Source organism: Giraffa tippelskirchi, chromosome 7, assembly GCF_054371585.1.
Source record: "Giraffa tippelskirchi isolate mGirTip1 chromosome 7, T2T-mGirTip1v1.2.pri, whole genome shotgun sequence".
Lineage (NCBI taxonomy): Eukaryota > Metazoa > Chordata > Mammalia > Artiodactyla > Giraffidae > Giraffa > Giraffa tippelskirchi.
In genome coordinates this window covers 84,525,239-84,546,434 of record NC_137281.1, presented here as the reverse complement: position 1 = coordinate 84,546,434, position 21,196 = coordinate 84,525,239, and the positions used below count along the sequence as shown (strand labels likewise).

Sequence of the window (21,196 nt, the reverse complement as noted above, 5' to 3'; positions counted from 1 at the left end):
AGCAGCCCCTGGGACCAGCCTGTGAGGGTCCCCAGGAGCCTGAGTCTGATAGCCGGGGGCTGGGCGGTGAGGCTGGTGTCCCTGCTCAATTGAAAAGTCTCCTTGTATGCCTTCAGCTCAGAGGTTCCAGGTTTTACAGCATTTAAAGAGGTGCATTCCTTCAAGCAAGCTACCTGAGCTGTTAGGTAAACAGAAGTCAATCTTTCCATAGGGAAGATGGGAAGGAGGCTTGGGAGACAGGATATTACTGGAGATGTTCACAGAACCAAGGGTGGGTGGAAGTTCCTGTACTAGATGCTGTTGAGAAAAATCTAAGATCTTTTAAAATCTTAATGTATCTAATGAATAATCTCCATATGATTTAAAGGGATCTGTTATGCCACATTTGCATGTTGCACTGTTTTTACATATCAAAACTAAATTCTTCCCAAGCTAATGTTTGGGTGCAAATTTACCTGGCCAGTCTTAGCAACAAAAACAGGTCTCAGGAGATGAGAAGCTAAAATCTGAGTCTCCTAGTTACAGACGCAGAGAAGCTGCATCTGAGGATTGCCTCTATACCAGCCTCCAAATTGTGCACATACTTCTTCCACTCAGCATGCTAAGCATGGAGAGAGGAAAGGAAGATGTGAGTCACAACTATTATCAAGTGAAATGCTTTTCCCAAAATCCATCAGTTTGATATATTTTTTTAATTGAAGGATAGTTGATTTACAATGTTGTGTCAGTTTCTGGTGTACAGCAAAGTAATACACATATATTCATACATACATACATTGGCCTTCCCTGGTGGCTCAGACAGTAAAGAATTTGCCTGCCAATGCAGGAGACATGGGTTCGATCCCTGGGTCAGGAAGATCCCTTGGAGAAGGAAATGGCAACCCATTCCAGCATTCACGCCTGGAGAGTTCCATGGACAGAGGAGACTGGCAGATTACAGACCATGGAGTTCCAAAGAGTGGGACATGACTGAGCACACACACAAACGTGTGTGTATGTGTGTATATATATATATTTCTTTTCTTTTTCATATTCTTTTCCATTATAGGTTTATTATAAGATATTGACTGTAGTTCCCTGTGCTATACAGTCAGTTCAGTTCAGTCGCTCAGTAGTGTCCGACTCTTTGCGACCCCATGAATTGCAGCACGCCAGGCCTCTCTGTCCATCACCAACTCCCGGAGTCTACCCAAACCCATGTTCATCGAGTCAGTGATGCCATCCAACCATCTCATCCTCTGTCGTCCCCTTCTCCTCCTGCCCCCAATCCTTCCCGGCATTAGGGTCTTTTTCAATGAGTCAACCCTTTGCATGAGGTGGCCAAAGTATTGGAGTTTCAGCTTCAACATCAGACATTCCAATGAACACCCAGGATTGATCTCTTTTAGGATGGATTGATTGGATCTCCTTGCAGTCCAAGGGACTCTCAAGAGTCTTCTCCAACACCACAGTTCAAAAGCATCAATTCTGCGGCGCTCAGCTTTCTTCACCATCCAACTCTCACATCCATACATGACCACTGGAAAAACCATAGCCTTGACTAGACGGACTTTTGTTGGCAAAGTAACGTCTCTGCTTTTAAATATGCTATCTAGGTTGGCCATAACCTTCCTTCCAAGGAGTAAGCGTCTTTTAATTTCATGGCTGCAGTCACCATCTGCAGTAATTCTGGAGCCCCAAAAAATAAAAGTCTGACACTGTTTCCACTGTTTCCCCATCTATTTCCCATGAAGTGATGGGACCAGATGCCATGATCTTAGTTTTCTGAACATTGAACTTTAAGCCAACTTTTTCACTCTCCTCCTTCACCTTCATCAAGAGGCTCTTTAGTTCTTCTTCACTTTCTGCCATAAGGGTGGTGTCATCCGCATATCTGAGGTGATTGATATTTCTCCCGGCAATCTTGATTCCAGCTTGTGTTTCTTCCAGCCCAGCGTTTCTCATGATGTACTCTGCATAGAAGTTAAATAAGCAGGGTGACAATATACAGCCTTGACGTACTCCTTTTCCTATTTGGAACCAGTCTGTTGTTCCATGTCCAGTTCTAACTGTTGCTTCCTGACCTGCATACAGGTTTCTCAAGAGACATGTCAGATGGTCTGGTATTCCCATCTCTTTCAGAATTTTCCACAGTTTATTGTGATCCACACAGTCAAAGGCTTTGGCATAGTCAATAAAGCAGAAATAGATGTTTTTCTGGAACTCTCTTGCTTTTTCAATGATCCAGTGGATATTGGCAATTTGATCTCTGCAGGTCCTTGTTAATTATCTATTTTATATATAGTAGTGTGTATCTGCTAATCCCAAACTCCTAATTTATTCCCAAAATGCATTTATAAAGAAGTTTTGATAGACATCTTAAAAGATACTGGGCAGCATACATATATATCTATGTATAGAGGCACAAAGAGACCTGAGCTCAGGGGTCCTAGGTGCAGCCTCTTGAACAGGCATGACACCTGAAACAACTCTCACAGGACAATGTTTTAAGGAATTAGCCAGTATCTCTCTCCCTCTCAGCAATCTCTTCTCTCCCTGAGCAGTGCCTCTAGAATGACCTTGATCATTACAGCACCAGAAAAGAGAAAAACTAAAGGTCAGCAGAAGAGAAGAAGTTTCTTTAGAAGCTGAAATGCTCGGCCTTGTCTGGCAAGAGCCAAAGCTGGGAGCATAGAGAGCAGAGGTATCATGCACACTCCAGAATATGAAGAAGATGCTAAGACTTTGAAATTATCTTCTCAAACCTATAGGAACTCAGAGTTTGGCTAGCAGGCACAGGAGACAGCACCGAGAGGCAGTAATCAGAGGTTAGGGTAGAATATTCTGCCTGGGGTGGGGAGTAATAGAAACCTCAGATTTTTTTAGGAGCCTGAGAACAGAAGGGGCCTGCAAACTCTGTAGGGAAGTCCATGTCCAACATGGCGCCTGACATGGGAGGACTTGGGATGGAGGGGCCCGCCTGAGCACTGATGGGTCATTCCTGAGGAGTCTTTGTGGTTCTAACAAGAACACGGAGCACATGACCCTCTGACTAGAGTGCAGGTGGAGACCTCAGAAACAGTTACTGCAAAGGGTGGGAGGAAGTTCAGGGAAGCAAAGGAGCAACCACAAAACAGAACACAACTGCACAAAAGCCTCTCATCCGGAGATCCAGGTCTCCCTCAGGGAAAAGGCTACAATTCGAGGATGGGGGGACATCTTGAGTGAACTAAGTATAAATCACAAAATTGGTCATGTTTGCTGCTGTTGGTTTGTTTGTGTTTTGTTTGTTTTGCTTTGTGTTTTTTGGCCATGCTGCATCTGATCATCTGAGCTTCCTGGAGTTGGCAGTTTTCCTGCAGCAGCAGAAACCAAGACTCATGAACCAACCCTAGTTGTAGAAAAAAAAACTGCATTTTGCAACTCTGAGTTGCGATTGTAAATTTGAAACTCAACGTAAGCATCTTTAAACAGGAGAATAATGAGCTAGGTAAATGAAGGTAAACGTCAGAGTACATGCTGGTGGAATTCAATGAAGCTGTTTAAAAGAATGAGGCAGATGTATATGTACTGATACAGAGTGGTACGCAAAGTACCCTGAAATGAAAAAGGACAAGACAAACACAGGAAACATTCATGCTTCCTGTTTGTGTTTAAAAAAGAAAGGAGGAAAACATGTATACAAAATATCATATGTATGCTGGATACATTTCTGAACTGATACAAATGAAATTTTAGGCAAGGATTTCCTCTGGGAAGCAGATTCAGGGTGGAGTTGAAGCAGATTTATCATTTCTTACCCTTTTGTACTATCATAAATTTTTTTTGTCTTCTGTACAAGTTTTCAATATAGCAAAGTGATATCAAAAAGAATAATACTAAATTGTTTTCCACTGAATTTTTAAAAATGTAGCCCTTTATGGATGTGGGGAAGATCCTAAGAAGCAAATGCAGAGATTCCTAGGCAGAACTTTCCCTAAATGTTTTGTCTGCTGTATACACAACATCACAAAGAGAATACAAGTCAGCAAACTTAATACTTGACTATGGAGACATTTCAACTGGACACAAAATACCCATTTATAAATTGTAATCCCCAGAGACAAAAGGAACATAAACAGTTAGGGGAGAAAATATTCTTCTGAAATGTCACTGCCAATAAATGAAAAGTCACATACTCCCAGAAGATTTTATATCAACAAAGGCCATCAGCAGCCCTGTGCCAAGCTTCTTTGGAATCTGGATGTGCTTGGGCAACAGAGCCTAGGTAATGAATTGCATTGACTCTGGACATCCAATACAGCATCTACAGTGATGACAAATATGCACCCCAGAGCATATTCCCAGGTTGTCCATGCATCCCGGTCCATGAGGAAGCCAAGTCAAAGTCAGGACCCTCATGTACTTTTGACTTCTCTCTCCACCAGATTTGTTTTCATAAACACGCCCCTTGATCATTACCCTTTATTTAAAAAAAAAAAAAATGCTCATGACTTTGTTCTGTCTAGAAAATAAAGTTCAAACATAGATGGTTTTAAGGCATATTCACTTTGATGCCGCATTAAGTCCTTCATCAACTGGTCTCAGTCTCTCTTCTCAGATTCAACTCCAGTCTTCATCCTCTCCCCCTGTCTCCTGCCACCAACCCTACACTTTCCAGGCACAAAAAATCACTCATCATTTTCCAAACACACTGAGCTCTTGTGCCTCCAAGAGCCTGCCTGGAATTCTACCCTACCTACAAACTTCTGAACTGGAGCAGCCTTCTAGCCCAAAATAAACATCAGCACCCGCATGCTTCCCCTAGGCGGCCCCCACACAGCAAGCACTTTCTGTAGTCTGCGCACCCCTCTGCCACGGCATTAACACTGCATCTTGGTAATGTTGTTGAGTAAAAGGCCTGGCTTCCCCCCAAGTCTTCCAGTCTTTGAGGGCAAGGCTTGTCAGTTTCTTATTCCTGTGTGTGTAATCCCTGAGATTAGCAGCGGGTCTGACCCAGAGGCACTCTGTGAATGTTTGTTGAAATAACACTTGTTAGAGACCAGAGCTTAATTGCTCACCATTTCTTACCAACGGGTCAATAAAGGTTACCTCTGTGGATCAATTAGTAGATATATAAAAGCTCTAAGTTCCAATAAACAAGAAGTCAAGGCAGCCCCACACTTCTGGGTGGGAAGCAAAGGGAGTTGATGTGAAATTAAACATCAGTAGCCACAGGCCACCTGGAGAGACCTTGACACTCAAATTCGAGGGGAGGAAGAATGGAAGGGAGCAGCAGTTGAAAAGCAGAAACATGCGTTCACCAAGGGGCTGCATGATCCAAGGCAAGTTGGAAGGAAAGGAGTCTGCAGCTTAAAGCTGGAAAGAGAGCCCTGTGTTCCTAAAACTCACCCTGTTCCATTGTGATCACCTGCCAAACAGAGAAAGGATAGCATGTGCTGAGTTCAAAGAGGCTGTGAGCAAACGGTTTAGGTTGAGCGCATATGTCTTCTTAGAAGTTCAGAAGACTGAAAGTCCTGCCAGAGCTGTTCCAGGCAATAAATTCTCTGCTGTCTACAGCAGATAAGAGGCAAAACTCTGACCACTTAGGGAAATAAAAATTAAGATGATGAAAACAAAAGCTTTCCTGATTGTCTACTGGGTGGTACACACTGTCACACACATTAGCCGGTTTAACCAGATCTGCTTGCTCCCCGGAAAGTATTTAAGGTCTGGATTTAAAGACCAGCGGAAGAATCAGCGGACAGGTTTGCTCTGAGCCCTCAGGGAAGAAGGATCTCAAAGGCTTATATGTGGGAGAGTTGGGGAGGCAGAGGGAGTGGGAGGAAATGACGAGTTTGTTTTAATAAGAGAAAAGGAAAGAGGTCTTTTCACCAATGGATTCAGGGGCACTAGCAGGAACCAAGAGGCCTGAAATCTAGCAAAGGAAGTAGAATGGTGGTTTGGGAGCAACTGAGTTTAAAAGGCCTTCTTTGCGCCAGGAAGCCAAGCCCTGAGAAAACCCTATTCTCAGTGACCCCACCCAACTGCTGGCATCCCAGACAGTGAGGACCATAATACTGCCCCCCCCCCACCTCCACACACCCCAAATATAAAACAGCCTTCAGAACAGACCCAGTCCTTCTGGGGCAAGGATCTCAGGAGAGACCTGGACTTTGATTATTAATAGATCTTGCCATCAGACTGCTTCTCCTTGTCTAAAGGATGGTGTTTGGAAGCCAGCCAAGCATCCCTAAGGACAAGTCACCACAGTGCTCACTGGTGCCGCTGTACATCTGAATGACACTGGGTTTCCAGGACTGATCTTCAGGTATTTGTGCAGTATGGGCCCCAAGGGGTGGAATAAGGGCATGGGGGGCGGGGGCAGTCTTCAAGGAAATCAACTTCAGACCAATAGAAAGCAATATTACCCACTGCCTGCATGGCTGCCATTTATAGTTGAGCAGGTTATTCACTGCACCAGGACACCTGGGTGTTGAAATGCAGTGTGTCTTCCCAATGAGGGGATGGACCTAACCAGAGGAAGAGGCATCTGTTATGGATTCACACAAAGGCAAAAAATGAGCTGCTGGAGGTTTACCAAAGAGACAATTCCAGTCAAGACTAAGTTAACATTCGATTGCTCAGAGAAAGATGATGGCCCCACCCTATTTCATGCTCGGCAGGGCATCCCTGAAGATAAGGAAACCAAGAGATCAACTGGGACAGGGATAGTAACTGGGGAAGTAGAGAGGTCCTGGGTATTCCATCAAACCATCCAGGTCAGCCACTTATTACCTTGTGATCCTGGGTCAGTCAGGCCACATTTCGTATATCCAGTGGCAAAATGGAATAATGGTACCTACCTCATCAGTGGCTCCCGTGAGGGTTAAACAAACTAATGAAGGTAAAGGGCCTAGCCCTTGTGGACTCTCTGTAAATGGTGGTTACCATGACGGCTGAACTGTCCCCAAGAAGAGAGACACAGAGCGTGCAACCTTCACACGTGAGGGTCACTGCAGAGGCAGACAGCCAAATAGGGGCTGGAGGTATAGCCTGGATTTGCATGAAAGAACAGTAAATGCATTCATTTCTCCAGTTTAACTGAGAGGAGCCCTCTTGAGAATCAAACCTGTTGCTGGTGTGTGTTGTGATCTGAACCTGAGCAGCCCTGGGGGACTCAGGGGTTTAAAAGGGAAACCAAATGAGATTACCTGTGGGACACAGTACCTGGCCAGGCAGGTGCTAAGCAAACCTGAGCTCCTAACCCCTCTCCCCGGAGTCTCTCAAACAGTGCTCTCTGCCCCAGAGGCTGACCCCCAGCAGGTTGAAACAAAATGAAGGACTACTTTCTGTACATTCTGCTGAATTTAATAGTGGAACAGTAATGTGTTGATGATGCAACTTACATTTCTTGAGCATTTTTTATGCGAATCGTCCATGGAGGAAGCAATGGTGTTTCTCTCATATTCTGAATGTCTCCTCTTTGACACATACCACTTAATGTGTACCCATGTACCATGTGTCACTTCATTTTTTCTTTATTTTAAATATGAAATATTTCTATTATAATAGTCATGTGTGAAAAAAATTCATAACATTCTTACTTGCATTAGAGGAAGTTTTTTTTTTTTAGGTGCATGTCTGTTACCCTCAGTTAATTGAAGGAAAAAGGGATTTGTCCCAGACTTTACTCCATCCCCTCAAATAGCATCATGTACTTAAATAAATTCAGTATTCAGATCGCAGCAGCTTACTGAACACCTGCCAAATGGTTTATGTATGCTATCCATTAACTCTCACTGCAAACAGTAAAGTGGGTCATTATTCTAATTTTATACATAAGGAAACTGAGTCTAAAAGATAACAAACAACTGTCCAAGATAGAAAGTCTACATGAATGGATATTACTGTGATATTAACAAATGTTACTGAATGAATGAATGAATGAATGGTAAGCTCTTAAGGAGCTTAAACTGCTGCAACAGAGTACAGCTTATAAATACCAAATGCCATTCACCAAGGATTACAGGGATGGACTGCTTGGAATGAGAATTTACTGGAAAACAGGGTGGGGGAAATTACTGCTTCCCTCCAAATCCAGAAAGAAAACATTTTTAGCACTAGCCCACATGTTCTCATCACCGAGGAAAAGGGAAATCTTAGCTAACTGCTGCTGGATCCACAAGGCCCATGGGGGACTAAGTGTTTCTATAGGAAAAAGAAAATAATGCGTGCCTGGAAGTGAAACCATAAAGAGGGAAAGGAAGTCTCTGGGGCAAAGCCTGATCTTGACCTAGGCCTGATGTAGAGGGCATGAGGCCGAGAAATAAGTCAGGGGACAGGAAGAAAGACCTATACAGCGGTTAAGAGCAGAGGCTTAGAGCCAAACTCTGGTTCAAAGCCCTGTTCTCCAACCTATTAGCTCTGGGCCCCAAGGCTCATTACTTCATCTCTCTGAGTGCAGAGTTCTTGTACTTAAAAAAGAAGAATAATATGGATTATTTTATGCATAAGAGTCCCTAGAGGTTTAGTTCAGAGCCTTCAATGCTACATATGTTTCCTGTAGCTGCTGTACAAACTACCACAAACTCAGTGGCTAAAAACAACAGAAATTGATTCTCTCACAGTTCTGAAGGCCAGAAGTGCAAGATTAGGGTCAGTGGACTGAAATGGAGTTGTTGGCAGGGCTACGCTCAGTCAGGAAGCTCTGAGGAGTCTCTTTTCTGGCCTCTTTTGGCTTCTGGTGGCAGCCAGCTTTCCTTGGCTTGTGGCCCCATCCCTCCCATTTTCAAGAACAGCACCTTCAAATCGCTCTCTAGTCTGTCTTCATATCACCTCTCCTCTGTGTGTCTGGGTGTCAAATCTCTGTTTGCCCATCTCTTATAAGGATACTCATGCTTGCATGCAGGGCCCACCTATATAATATAGGATAATCTCCCCATCTCAAGATCCTTCATTATATCTGCAAAGTCTTTTCCATTTCTGAATAAGTTAGCATTTTCAGGCCCTAGGGACCAGGACTAGACACCTTTGGGGTGGGTGGGGGGAGAGAGCTGTATTCAGCCTGTTACACACAGTAAACCCTCAATAAACATCCATTGTGGCTGCCCTTGTTACAATTAACAGAGCTGAGCCAGAAGAGCTATGTGCCTAGGAAAGTGCACATAGTTAAAGGAAAGAGAGCAAGGACTCAAAATGCTCTTGAGGGGCTGTTAGTACTTTACCATGAAAACCAACAGTGAGGCCATAGCCTCTGCATTCCAAACTCTCTCACAGGTAAATTACCTGCATCCACATTACAGGCTTGGAGTGGGAAGAATGAAGCGGCTGGGGTCAGGCAATCCTGCACTCTGATCTGCTCCACTCCTTATAGGAGCAGGATGCTGGGGATCTTTCGACCTCAGCTCAGTGGTCTCAACTGTAAAACAGTGCTGCTTAAGGTTCAAATACACATGTGACTACTGCAGGTGCTATAAAAATAATTTTCTTTACTACAACTAAATCAGCAACGTGTGCAGGAAGGGGGTGAGTAAAGAAAATGACAGGATGTGCCTCCTGCCCCCGATCCTCACACAAAGGCATCTCTGACTGCCACCAGGTGAGCATCCAAGGAGAAACCCTAGGGCTCCCGGATGCAAGGTTGAGATCCCCTTCTGGGACACACATATTGCCGTCAGGCTTTTTCCAGAGCCCGTCACCCTTCTCTTCTGGAACCCTGAGTTATGAATGACTTGGAGGGGATTCAATGCAGCATTCTTATGGCAAATGTGATCTTTGTTCTGAGAACTAATGAAATACTTCTGACACTTAATGAAATGCCACAAGAAAGGAACAAGGGCTCTTTGGAGCCTTGTCTGAGAGCAGAGTCACTCAAGCTTAAAATCTGGCTCCAATCTCTCCTAACCTACAGGCAGAAGCGTACATACCAGCAGGCCCGGCTCTGTTACAAACGCTCACACCGAAAAGGGGCTAAGGTTTCAGATTCAGAAACCAAAGCATATTAAAACATCGTCTATCTGGTTAGCATCAACAGGTAACTTCATGTCAAACAATTCAGGGACTAAGTGGATATCCTGCTTCAAAAGGAGGAAAAGAAACAAAACTTTCCTTGCAGGAAGAAAACAAAAAAACACCAAAAACGTAGAGTCTGCATTTTAAAAACAGATGTACCTGCTTTCTCTGCTAACTGCCCAGATTATCAGGGAGATTTTCCAAAGAGAAACACAGACAAGGCCAAAAGCTTTCCTGTCTTTTGCTGTGTGGTTTCTGCCCCCCTTGGATGTAACAAGACTCTCTAAGTTTCTACAGAGGGTCAGGAAAATGGCATGTGGCTTTGTGAAGTTTAATTAACAGCAAAATTTCCTATCCAGCATCATGAAGGGGCCCACTTGGCTCCAGGGGCCGTTGGGACAGAAATAACATATTGCTCCAGAGTTATTGATGATGAAATTCAAATGGCCTCCAAGAAAGTGAGCAGGAAAGGAGGAGCTAAAAAAAACAAACGATTCTTACCCATAAGCCAAAGACAATTCCCCGAAGAGGTAGGAAATGGAGGGACAGCCTAAGATCTAGGGCTGATCCTGTCTGTCCTGTTTCGAAACAACAGACCTTTCAAGCAAAAACACACACATATACACTACATGCACACACATGTGCATACACAGACAAGATGTTACAGAAAAAGATACAAGGCTCTAAAAACCCAAAGGTGATCTGGTCAGTGATAATAAAATTATCAAGCCATGTTTGTTTTGAACCGTGTCTTGTATTTTTGAAGTACTTTTACAGCTGTTACCTCAACTGACCCTCTCTGCAGGACTGTATGGAAGACAGAGGACTGTGTGGAAGACAGATTCTATAGATTAGATGAAGTGATTCCTGAAGGTCATCCAGTTAGCAAATGATGGCCATGAGACAGGAAGCAGGGTGTAATGACTCCCAGCCCAGAGCTTCTCCAAGCGAAGAAAGACACGCAGACTCCTCCAATAGAAAAGGCCTAGGGGGAGACCAAGAAGAGGGGCTCGGACGTGTGGACGGCACTTTTAAGAAAAACTCACGTGATGGGGCAGAAGTCTGAACAGTGGGTTGTGTTGTGGATTCAGAGAGAGAGAGAGAGAAAGCCATCGCATTCCTGAACGTGTTGGAAAACAGGTCTGAGAGCAGTGTCTCCCAGCCACCATCCCTCCATCACTCCGGATGGCAGAAGGATGGTGGGAGCATTTAAAAGAGCAATCCAACTGGACCACAACAACACATCAACATCAGGCCAGAGACCTTAATGACTGGATAAAATGCCTTTATTTCATAAACATGTAAACCAAGGCTCAGAGAAATGAGGTGACTTCCCCAAGATCAAAGCATTAGCGAGAGCTGGGGACTGGACCCTGGACTCTGGACTGGAATACAGAGTTCTTTATTCTATGCCAGCTGCCTTGGGCAACTATTATGTTTAACTTCATTATCACTGTCCTGATTAACACCGCCTGTCCAAAGGAGAGCACATAAAGGCACAATGGGGAATGCATCCTTCTTGTTCTTTGTTCTGCTGGAAACCCATGCTGCTGAATTTCCCACAGACAACTACCAGGCATGATGTGGGGAAGTGGCTGGTGGTTCTGCTAGCACAGAAACTGTCCTATTCCTAGGGTATTCTTAAGACCCTCAAATGCATGCATGTTATGGTAGGCTGGCTAATGCTCCCCACCCCACCCCACTCCATCCCAAGATGCCCACATACTAATCCCCAGAACCTGTGAAAAGTAACTTTATGTGGCAAGGGGATTTTTGCAGGTGTGCTAAAGATTTTGAAATGAGGAGATTATCCTGGATTATCTGAGTGGGTGCCATGTAATTACAAGGGTCCTTACAAAAGGAGAAGATCAGTGCTTAAGAGTTAGAGAAGGAGTTGAGACGACAGAGGCAAGAAGGCTGAGTGATGGGAAGAAAAACCCTCAGGTCAAGGAAGGCAGGCCGACTCCACAAGCTGGGAAAGAGAAGGAAAAAAATCCTCCTCTGAAGCCCCAAGAAGGAAAATAGTCCTTCCAATACCTTGATTTTAAGACTTCTGAGTTCCAGACCATAAGAGAAAAATTAGTGCTGTTTTTCGCCACCAAATCTGTGGTCAGTGTTACAGCATCAATAGGAGGCTGAAACACCTATTGCAAAACTGGAGGAGCAAGCCCAAGCTCCCAGGCAGTAAACCCTAGCTTCCTAAGCTTTACAGAGATGGGGCAGGGGGTGGCAGAAGCAAACATTTTGAAAAATCCCAAGGGCATTAAGAAGAGATTTAAACCAACTCTACAACGGAGACATCATTTTGCTTTAAGATGGAAAAGAGTTGGTTATCCACATTTACAGGGACTGCCTCTCGCAAAGAAATTCTATTTCAATCCCCTTAGGACTGCCTGATAACCTCTCCTTGGAAAGGAGCCTATGGACTTAACCAGTCTCGCCTGCACACACCCTCATATACAGCCTGTGCTCCAGCCCCATCAGACCACTGAGAACTTCCAGAACGTGACAGGCTCACCATGCCCTCGCCGTTTGCTTTTTGGAGAATGACCTCTGCTAAAATCCTTCTTCTTCAAAATTCAGTTCAGTCATCACTGCCTCTGTGCTGCCTTCTCTGGCTCCCCAGGCCTCCTTCTGCCCCTCCCTTCCTTCCCCACACCCTGAGTATCCCTCTTAAGAGAGCACTTGGTTTTGTCAATGTCTGCTTGTCTCCCTCCCCCACCCCACCAACACGCACTCCTTGAGGTCAAGGAGACTTTGCTTCTCTTGCATCACCAAACCACTGCCATCTCCCATCCATACCAAGTACTTCCCAGCTCTTTCCCACCTGAGTAATGCAAACTCACCCTGCAAGGCAGTACTTCCACCACCAAGTATCTTAATTCCCTAAGAAAGAGCTCCACCTCTGTGTTCCGCTCACCCCACAGGCAGGATACTCACTACACTGCATGCTGGTGGTTGTCCCTGGGCTGTTTGCTCATTAGGTGTGGAGGTCCTTGAAAAAAACCACACCTCCTTCCCCTGACTATCTCTTCTGTATTTAGCACAGGGCCTGGTTCATAACAAATACACAAGGAACGTTGACTGAATTAAAACGAAAATGAAACACAAAACGGTAATGCCCAGGTCATCTCTCTGAATTAAGCCCTGTAATTCAGAGGAAGCCTTTAAAAGCAAATATTCTATGTGAAAACTTTTGCATGGCCAGCTGTTTACCATGGCTGGTTGGTTTCCCCTGTGATCCCACACAGATTTTGGAGTTCATGGTAGAGACAGTTTCAGTGTTACTAGATATTGGATTGGCCAAAAAGTTTGGAATATTCCATGTTACAGAAAACCCAAACGAACTTTTTGGCCAACCCAATATATAACACTATATATAGTCATTATATATGTAACTTATTATACTAATAATTTGGGGGTAAATATTGGAGAAAATTTTCATTTTTCATCTCAAACAGAGAAGTATTAGTTTACCAAACTTAGTTTAAGTCATGAGTGTTACCTTTAACTTTGAAAAAGGCTCTCTAGAAGGGCAAGTCTGAGAGGAGCATGGTAAGTACAGATGAGTTGAATGAGAGTTCTCTCTCTTTTTTTTTTTTTTGGTGGAAATGTGTTTATTTGAGGCAATGAAGCAACAGGAGTGTGGGGTGGAGGGAGGGGGTGGGAGGCAGTGGGATCTGGGGCGGGAACAGATTCCTGGGTCGGTAGCCTACACCTGGGAACAGGGGAAGCCCTGTCTCCCCAAAGGCCACCCTCTAAGTGTGTGAAATTACAAGGACATGTGAGGAGATACCAGGGGACTGGGGCTCTGTGCTGGCGCTTGGGGCTCCAGGGGCTGCCGACATGCTTCTGACCACCACCCCTCCTCCAAACCACTCACACGTGCCCCGCTGGGCGCATGGACCACACACCTGTCCACACAGCACATCTTCTGCACTTGGGGGCAGGGAGGGCCTGGGATTAGGAGCCCCTCCTAGCGTGTCCCTGGGACTCGGTTATGACTCCAGGACCCTCAGACCTCATTCCCAGGTTCCCCCAGCAAGGCTGACCTGGAGGTTAAGGGGAGCTGGCAGGTGTGGGTACAGGGGACCAAGCCTGCCTGTGGGGACCCAGGGCCGAGAAGGTGGGACTAGCAGGGTGAGGAGTCAGAGGCGGCGGCTTCGAGATCCTCTTGGGTCTGGGCTTTCCCTCCTTCCTGAGCTTTGGGAGCCTGGGCCGGGCAGTCAGGGTTCAGACCGCAGCAGAGCCGCCAGCAGGCTGAGCAGGAGCCCCAGGCCCAGCACGGGGGTGCTGGCCCGCAGTCCACTGTCCGCCGCGCTGATGTTGCACAGGAAGCTCTGGCAGCAGGACATGTCCATGGACGCCACGCCGATGTTGATGCTTGAGGAGCCGCAGGTCAGGGAGCAGAACTTGTACAGGGAGTAGCCCAAGTTCACCACATTCTTGAGGCCAGCGGATGCAGAGACCGTCACACAGTAACTGTCTGTGTCGGAGCAGATGGCTTCAGGCACTACCAGTTGCTTTTCTTATTCTGGCAGGTGAAGCACACCAGGGAGTGGGCTCTCTCCATGCCCAGGAGGGCAGCCAGCAGCAATGGCAGGAAGACCTTCATTCTGGAGGGACAGGCATCTGGCTGGGCTCTCAGGAAGCTGAAGTCAGCCCACCAGCGGACACAGGCCCCTGGCCTGGCGGCACAGCCCAAACTGCCCCTAAGCCGGAGCCCGCCACAGCCCCTTAATGAGAGTTCTAATTGGAACTATCTAACACACTACTGCTCAGCCTCTAAATTCATAATGGGAATTAGATCTATAATTTATTGAGCAACTACTATGGACCAGGCAATGCAAATATTATTTCAAGACTCAACAATCCCATATGATAGGTATTACTATTGCTGCTGTTATTTGAAAAATGAAGCCCCTGAGGTTCAGAGGAGTTAAGTAACTTTAGGATGCTTGGGAGAGCACCAATCAGTAATGACACGATTTCTAAGGTTTTTTAAAGTGTGAGTGTGTGTGTTTTAATGAAACAAAGATCTGATATGGGAAGCAAATGGTAGACTCAAGAAGTTTCCACATAATTCCAGCCAAGTAAATTGTATTTACTCATCAAGGTTGGGTTCAAATTCTACTTGTTCTATGCAGTATTTCCTGACAGCTACATCCCACCAGGACTTTCCAATCTTCCTGAACTCTGGTCATATCTCTACTGTTTTCTGGCCCTTGCAGTGCCCTGTGGGTTTGCCACTCATCCACCGTCTCAGTGTTAGGCTCACAAGGACAAGGACCATGGCTTCCAACTTTTTTGAACCCCTCTGGTGCCCAGGACTACATGCAAGGATTTCCCTGGGTAAGAGAGCTAAGCACTGCAAGGAAGAGAAGCAGTTCTTTTAAATTTTGACTACCAAACCTCATCCACTTTTCAAGACATGTCTCTAATCTCCAATTAGCTTTTCTGGACCACACCTGTTGGAAACAAGAAGGCTCACTTTCAAAACGCGCATTTGAAAAATACTCATTTCAGAGACAAGAGCTTTAGTGTTGGACTCTGACAGATCTACTGAGAATTCTGGTTCCCTTGCTTCTGAAGTGGGTGACCTTGATGGAGTCACTTCATTCCTCAGAGTCTCAGTTTTCTCATTTGTAAAATGTGAGTCTTCGCAACTGTCTCATAGGGCCGTGTGAGCTGTAAACATTGGATTGACCAAAAAGTTTATGTGGGCTTTTCTGTACCATCTTACGGAAAAGCCCGAACAAACTTTTTGGCCAACCCAGTATTACAATGCATTCGACATAGCATGTGTACATATGAAAGCTCCAAAATGGTAGCCATCATCATTACCATGACTATTTCAACACACTGCCTTGTCCGGAAGGCATTTACACTCATGTGTTTTCCAACTTTCTAGAGCAGTGGTTCTCAAACTCTGGAGCATACCAAAATCATTTAAAATAAAGCTACACAGGTCACAGCACAGACCTACAAAATAGAATCCTCATTAAGCAAGGGAGAGAGTGAGGGTTGGGCAACTCCACTTTTTTTTAGAACTTCTTTATGTTATTTTTTATTTATTTTTTAAATTAATTTTTATTGGAGTATAGTTGCTTTACAACGTTGTGCTAGTTTCTACAGCAAAGTGCATCTGCTATACATATAGCCCCTCTTTTTTTCATTTTTCTTCCCATTTAGGTCACCACAGAGCACTGATTACAGTTCCCTGGGCTATATAGTCGGTTCTCATTAATTACCTATTTTATACATATGGGCAACTCTACTTTTAACAAACCTCCCCACCCCACTGCAAGTGATTCCAGGTACTCACCAAACCTGGAAAATTCTGCTGGACAATACTGATTCCTAAATGACTCACCACGGAAACTTGAGGTTCCAAAGAGATACTTCCAGATCAGTGGTTCCCAACCTTGGCTGGATTGGCATTACATAGACATCCGAGCATAACCCTCTGAGATCCAGATGTTCATCTGGGATGTAACCAGGGTGTCAAGACTTCTAAAAGATGGGCAAAGGATTCTTATGGTCAACAGAGGTTGAAAACCATTGCTGTATTTGGATCTAGACCCTGGATTTCTACAGCAGTGCCTCTGAGGCTTCAACCAGAGCAGCTCAGCTTTTGTCTGTGTGACAAACTGAGCCTCTACCTAAGACTGATTTTGCAGACAGGATTCTTACGCTTCAAAAAATAGTTAAGTTTGGTATGGCAGAAATCACGACACTGTAAAGCAAATATCCTCCAATTAAAAATAAACCTAAAAAAAAATAGTTAAGTTTGGAGTCTGTCATACAGAGGGAGAAAAACAAGCATCATATATTAATGCACATATATGGAGTCTAGAAAAATGGTACAGATGAACCTATTCACAGGGGAGGAATGCAGAGGCAGCTGTCGAGAATGGACTTGTGGACACAGCGGGGGAAGGAGAAGGTGAGACGAACCGAGAGAGTAGCAGTGACATACATACACTACCATGTGTAAAACAGATAGATAGTGGGAAGCAACTGTATAACACAGAGAACTCAGCTCAGAGCTCTGTGATGACCTAGAGGGGTGAGATGGCGGCGGGGAGGCTCAAGGAGGGAATATATGTATACTTACAGCTGACTCACATTATTATACAGCAGAAATAAACACAACAGTGTAAAGAAATTATCCTCCAATTTAAAAAAAAATTTTTTAAAGAATACAAAAAAAAGTTAGGTTTGCAAACAGCTGCTCTATCAGTAAGAACCTAGAGCATCCCTAACCTGGTTTTTATACCTTTGTGTCTGTCTGGGGCTTTACAACATATTAGATGCTTAATAAATATTTGTTAGAAGGTTGTATCATTTTATTTTATTTGTTATCTGGCTCCAGTTAGGTTTTCAGTTGGCTAGCATAACAACCTAACAGTTTCTTAAACATCTAAACCCACAATGGCCTTTGCTTCAAACCTTGAACCTGAGACAGAGAGTGAGGCAGACAGCCATCCAGAGAACACACTGACATCTCTTCTGGGGTCACATATGCTATGCAAGTCCCTAAAGACTAATAAATATCAGCAAATGTGACTTTCGTCAGCCAGGAAGAGCTCAATATTTGTCAGCAATGTGGGTCTTTCAGGCTAATATTTGGATTGTTTCATCTGAAACTGTCAAATTACAAGAGCATGATAGAAACTCGTAGGAACTTCATAGTAAACAGTAATTGGCCCCTTGTCAATAAGTTAGAAGAAAAAAAAAAATTCCTGCTGCCAAAACGCATGGGTTGGAATGCCTGCAGCCCAGGCCTGCAGCCAACTGGAGCCTGTTCCCCAGGCAGCTCTCCTGGGTTCTCAAACCACAGAGGCTGGAAGAGAAATCCCTAGTACTCCAGGGATCTGGGAGTCAGTAGCACCTTCAAATCTCAGCTTTCTCATGGCTCTAGGAATCTGAGCAATCACTTAAACCTCTTAGGGCCTTAGGTCCTCATGTGTAACAACACTTCATCACATCCTTAGAGCCAGGACTGCCTGAGTTCCAATCCTGACTCTTCACAGACTAGCTGTGTGACCTTGGGCAGGTTACTCCACTTCTCTAGGCCTCTGTTCCCTCACCTCTAAAAAGAGGATGATATTAGTACCCATCTCATAGGGTTGTCCGTGTAAAGAGACAAGAACATTGCCTGGTACAGAACAGGCGTTCCATAAGCTGTTATAAATCTGCAATTTTGAAACCAAGCGTTTGGAAAACCAACTTTTTGTCTTTCCTTTACTTTTTGCATTTTTCTGTTTGGTACCATAACTCTTTGGGCAGCAAGCCTCACCTTAACTGACATAAGACTTTTTTATGGTCTTTTTTTCCTTCCCAGCTGATGTGAACATTTGTAGGTTTCACTGCAGCAATAGTAATGTGTTTGCTGATGAGGTGCTGCCCCAAAGCATGGAAGGAATGCCATTAACCTGTGAAAAATGCCCTGAATCACCTTGCTAAACTCTGAACCGTTCTGAATTCTAAAATGCACTGCCATAAGCATTTCAGATAAGGGACTGCAGAGCTACGTTATTATGGGGTTGTGGTCAGGATGAAGAGAGAGAACACATACCAAACCCTTGGCTTTAGAAGCAGCAGCCTCTCAGTCCCAGAGTGATACTGGGGGATCCTTGGGTCTATATGCAGGAACAGAGAAAGAAGGAAGCACCTTCTCCCAGGTGATCTCTCTTTTACTCTCCCACTGGCAGGCCAGCCAGGCCTCCAAACTCTCCCTTCTATCAGCTCGAATTTGGTTTATCAATTCAGGATTTGGCCAAAGCACCTTCTCTGTGAAATGGCCCTTTCTCTCCAAAATCTTAATGACCAGGTCAAGCAAGACCTGTACAGGCAAGGGTGGATGGGTTGTAACTCCTCTCTATTTCCAGGTGGCTGGCAGCTGAGAAGGACTCAGGCGGTCTTAACCATAGTGGGGAAGGGTGGCCATCGATGCTAGTGTCTGAAATGCAAGTGACAGGAGGGGCCAGGCAGCCCATCTCATACACTGGCACCCTGCCTGAACGGGGCATTAATTTCGCTTAATGACTAAACTAAGTATTTCTTAAGCACAGCGGGGATTCCCAGGTGGCTCAGATGGTGAAGAATCTGCCTGCAATGTAGGAGATCCAGGTTCGATCCCTGGGTCAGGAAGATACCCTGGAAAAGGGAATGCCACCCACTCCAGTATTCTTGCCTGGAGAATTTCATGGACAGAGGAGTGTGGCAGGCTATACAGTCCACGGGATCAAAAAGAGTCCGACACAACTGAACAACAAAGACTTTCACTTTCTTTAAGCACAGTGAGCACAGCTTATACTTGCTATTCTTCCTGTAAATGTTTGTTGTTTATTGCTTTCATTCTCTGACAGAGGATGAGATGGTGGGATGGCATCACTGACTCAATGGACATGAGTTTTAGCAAACTCCAGGAGACAGTGAAGGACAGGGAAGCCTGGTGTGCTGTAGTCCATGGGAACGCAAAGAGTCAGAAAGGACTATACAACTGAACAACAAGTTGCTTTCATAGGAATATTCTCTCAGAATTTATCATGAACCTTGGGTGCCCAACAAATGCTGCAGAATGGATACTGAATAATCTGTGAATGTTGGTTGATTAATTCACTAACAAGTTTTTCTCAGCGTCTGTATTCCTACATTTCCACGGGCACTGCCTATTTTGGCTTATTTATGCTAGCCTAGCCACCTAAGGCTTTGGAGAGTTATACAACTATTCTGATACCACTATGCCATTTCTGGAGTGTACATTTTGTTGACTCTAAAAAATATCTAGATCTAATTAGAATATGTCTAATTAATTAGACATATTCTCACCGTTGTGAGTTCACTCAAAACACTTTGGAGAAACTTTCTAGAAAAGTTCATAGAATCCTGAAACCTATAGGCTGGGAGCAAGTTAGATTCCAGACACCCAACCTGTTCAGGGATTCCAAACTCTCGTCAGCTCTTGGCTTTAAAAAGCCCCTTGTTCTGTGTTCTCAGCTCAAACCCACACAGCCTGCGGGCAGGATTCTCCCTTCCCCAGCACTAGAGGAGCACCAGGAAGGAGGTCTCCCTGCTCCAGGCAGCTCTTTCCGTCCTCCACAGGGCCTCCCTAAAGTTGAGCCTAAGGACATTCTTAAACTCAGATTCATTTTGCAGACTATTCAGAATCACAGAGTGGGTGGGAGTGGCCTCAGCACTTTAAAAGGCTGCAAAATAAATCAAAGGATGGAAGGAGATCCGTGGAGCCAAGAATTCCTCCCCACCTGGCAGAAGCAAAGCTTTAACCGCGCGATCTAGGGTGAAGAGTGGCGAGCGCAGCACATCCCAGCAGGTACAGGGACGATAGCGGGAGGCGCGCGGGGGTCGGGAGGGCAGGTACCTTCTCTCCGCCGTGGGTTCGCGGCCCCGGGCCTGCGGGTGCCGGCTGCCTCGCAGCGCCGGGCCCTGGCGACTGGAGTTGAGGCCGGCAGGGGCGCGTGTCTCCTCGCGGCTCCGGTGCAGCGGCACCGATGTGCGCACGGCTGACACCACGTGGCCCGCGAAGGCGCGCGCGGGGGCTCCCGGCCGCGGTCCCCCGCGTGCGCGGTATGAGCTGGGCAGGCAGGGCCGCGTCTGCTCCATCACGCCGCCGCTGCAGCTGCGCGAGCAGGCGGACCAGGGGCCCCAGGAGCCCCACACGCCCGGGGCGCCACCACCGCCGTCCTCCGGGGCGCCCTCGGCCACAGCCATCCGCTGCGGGACCTGTGGAGACAGAGGCCCGTTAGGGGACCGCAATACCCGCTCTTGCTTAACCCGCAAAGGCCGTGGACAACCCAAAGGCTCATCCACTAGGCACAAGTTGGCACAGGGCCTGTGTTAAAATCTGAGAAACAAAATAGAACCCAGCTTGGGTTATACTCGTCTTCATACAGACGAAGTAATAAAATAGAATGAACATATATCTACACACACACAAACACACACATACACACACACACACATATAAAGGAAGAGACACACAAAGGCACAACTGTATGTGTATACATATACCTATTTTATATATTTTAATATTTATATAATTATTTATATTTTATATATATATATATTAAATAAAGGAAGGGACACAAAAGGCACAAATGCATAGGGCTCACCAAAATTGTACGTGATCCTGGCTTTGGGGACCATGGCCTTGGAGAGTGCAGTGCACTGCTCTCACATCTTAACTGAGGCTTACCCC

General features: G+C 45.4%; 1 protein-coding gene and 1 pseudogene across 3 annotated transcripts in view; both read right to left on the bottom strand.

Moving 5' to 3' along the window:
- Window positions 1-21,196, bottom strand: part of THSD4 (thrombospondin type 1 domain containing 4) — a 635,320-nt gene that overhangs the window by 516,710 nt on the left and 97,414 nt on the right. For all 3 annotated transcript variants that reach the window (XM_081506213.1, XM_081506214.1, XM_081506215.1), the window contains exon 4: window positions 20,360-20,721. In XM_081506213.1, coding sequence (XP_081362339.1) covers window positions 20,360-20,721 — 362 coding nt within the window. The remainder of the gene's footprint in view (window positions 1-20,359; window positions 20,722-21,196) is intronic.
- On the bottom strand, window positions 14,199-14,587 carry LOC145512505 (lymphocyte antigen 6E pseudogene; annotated as a pseudogene).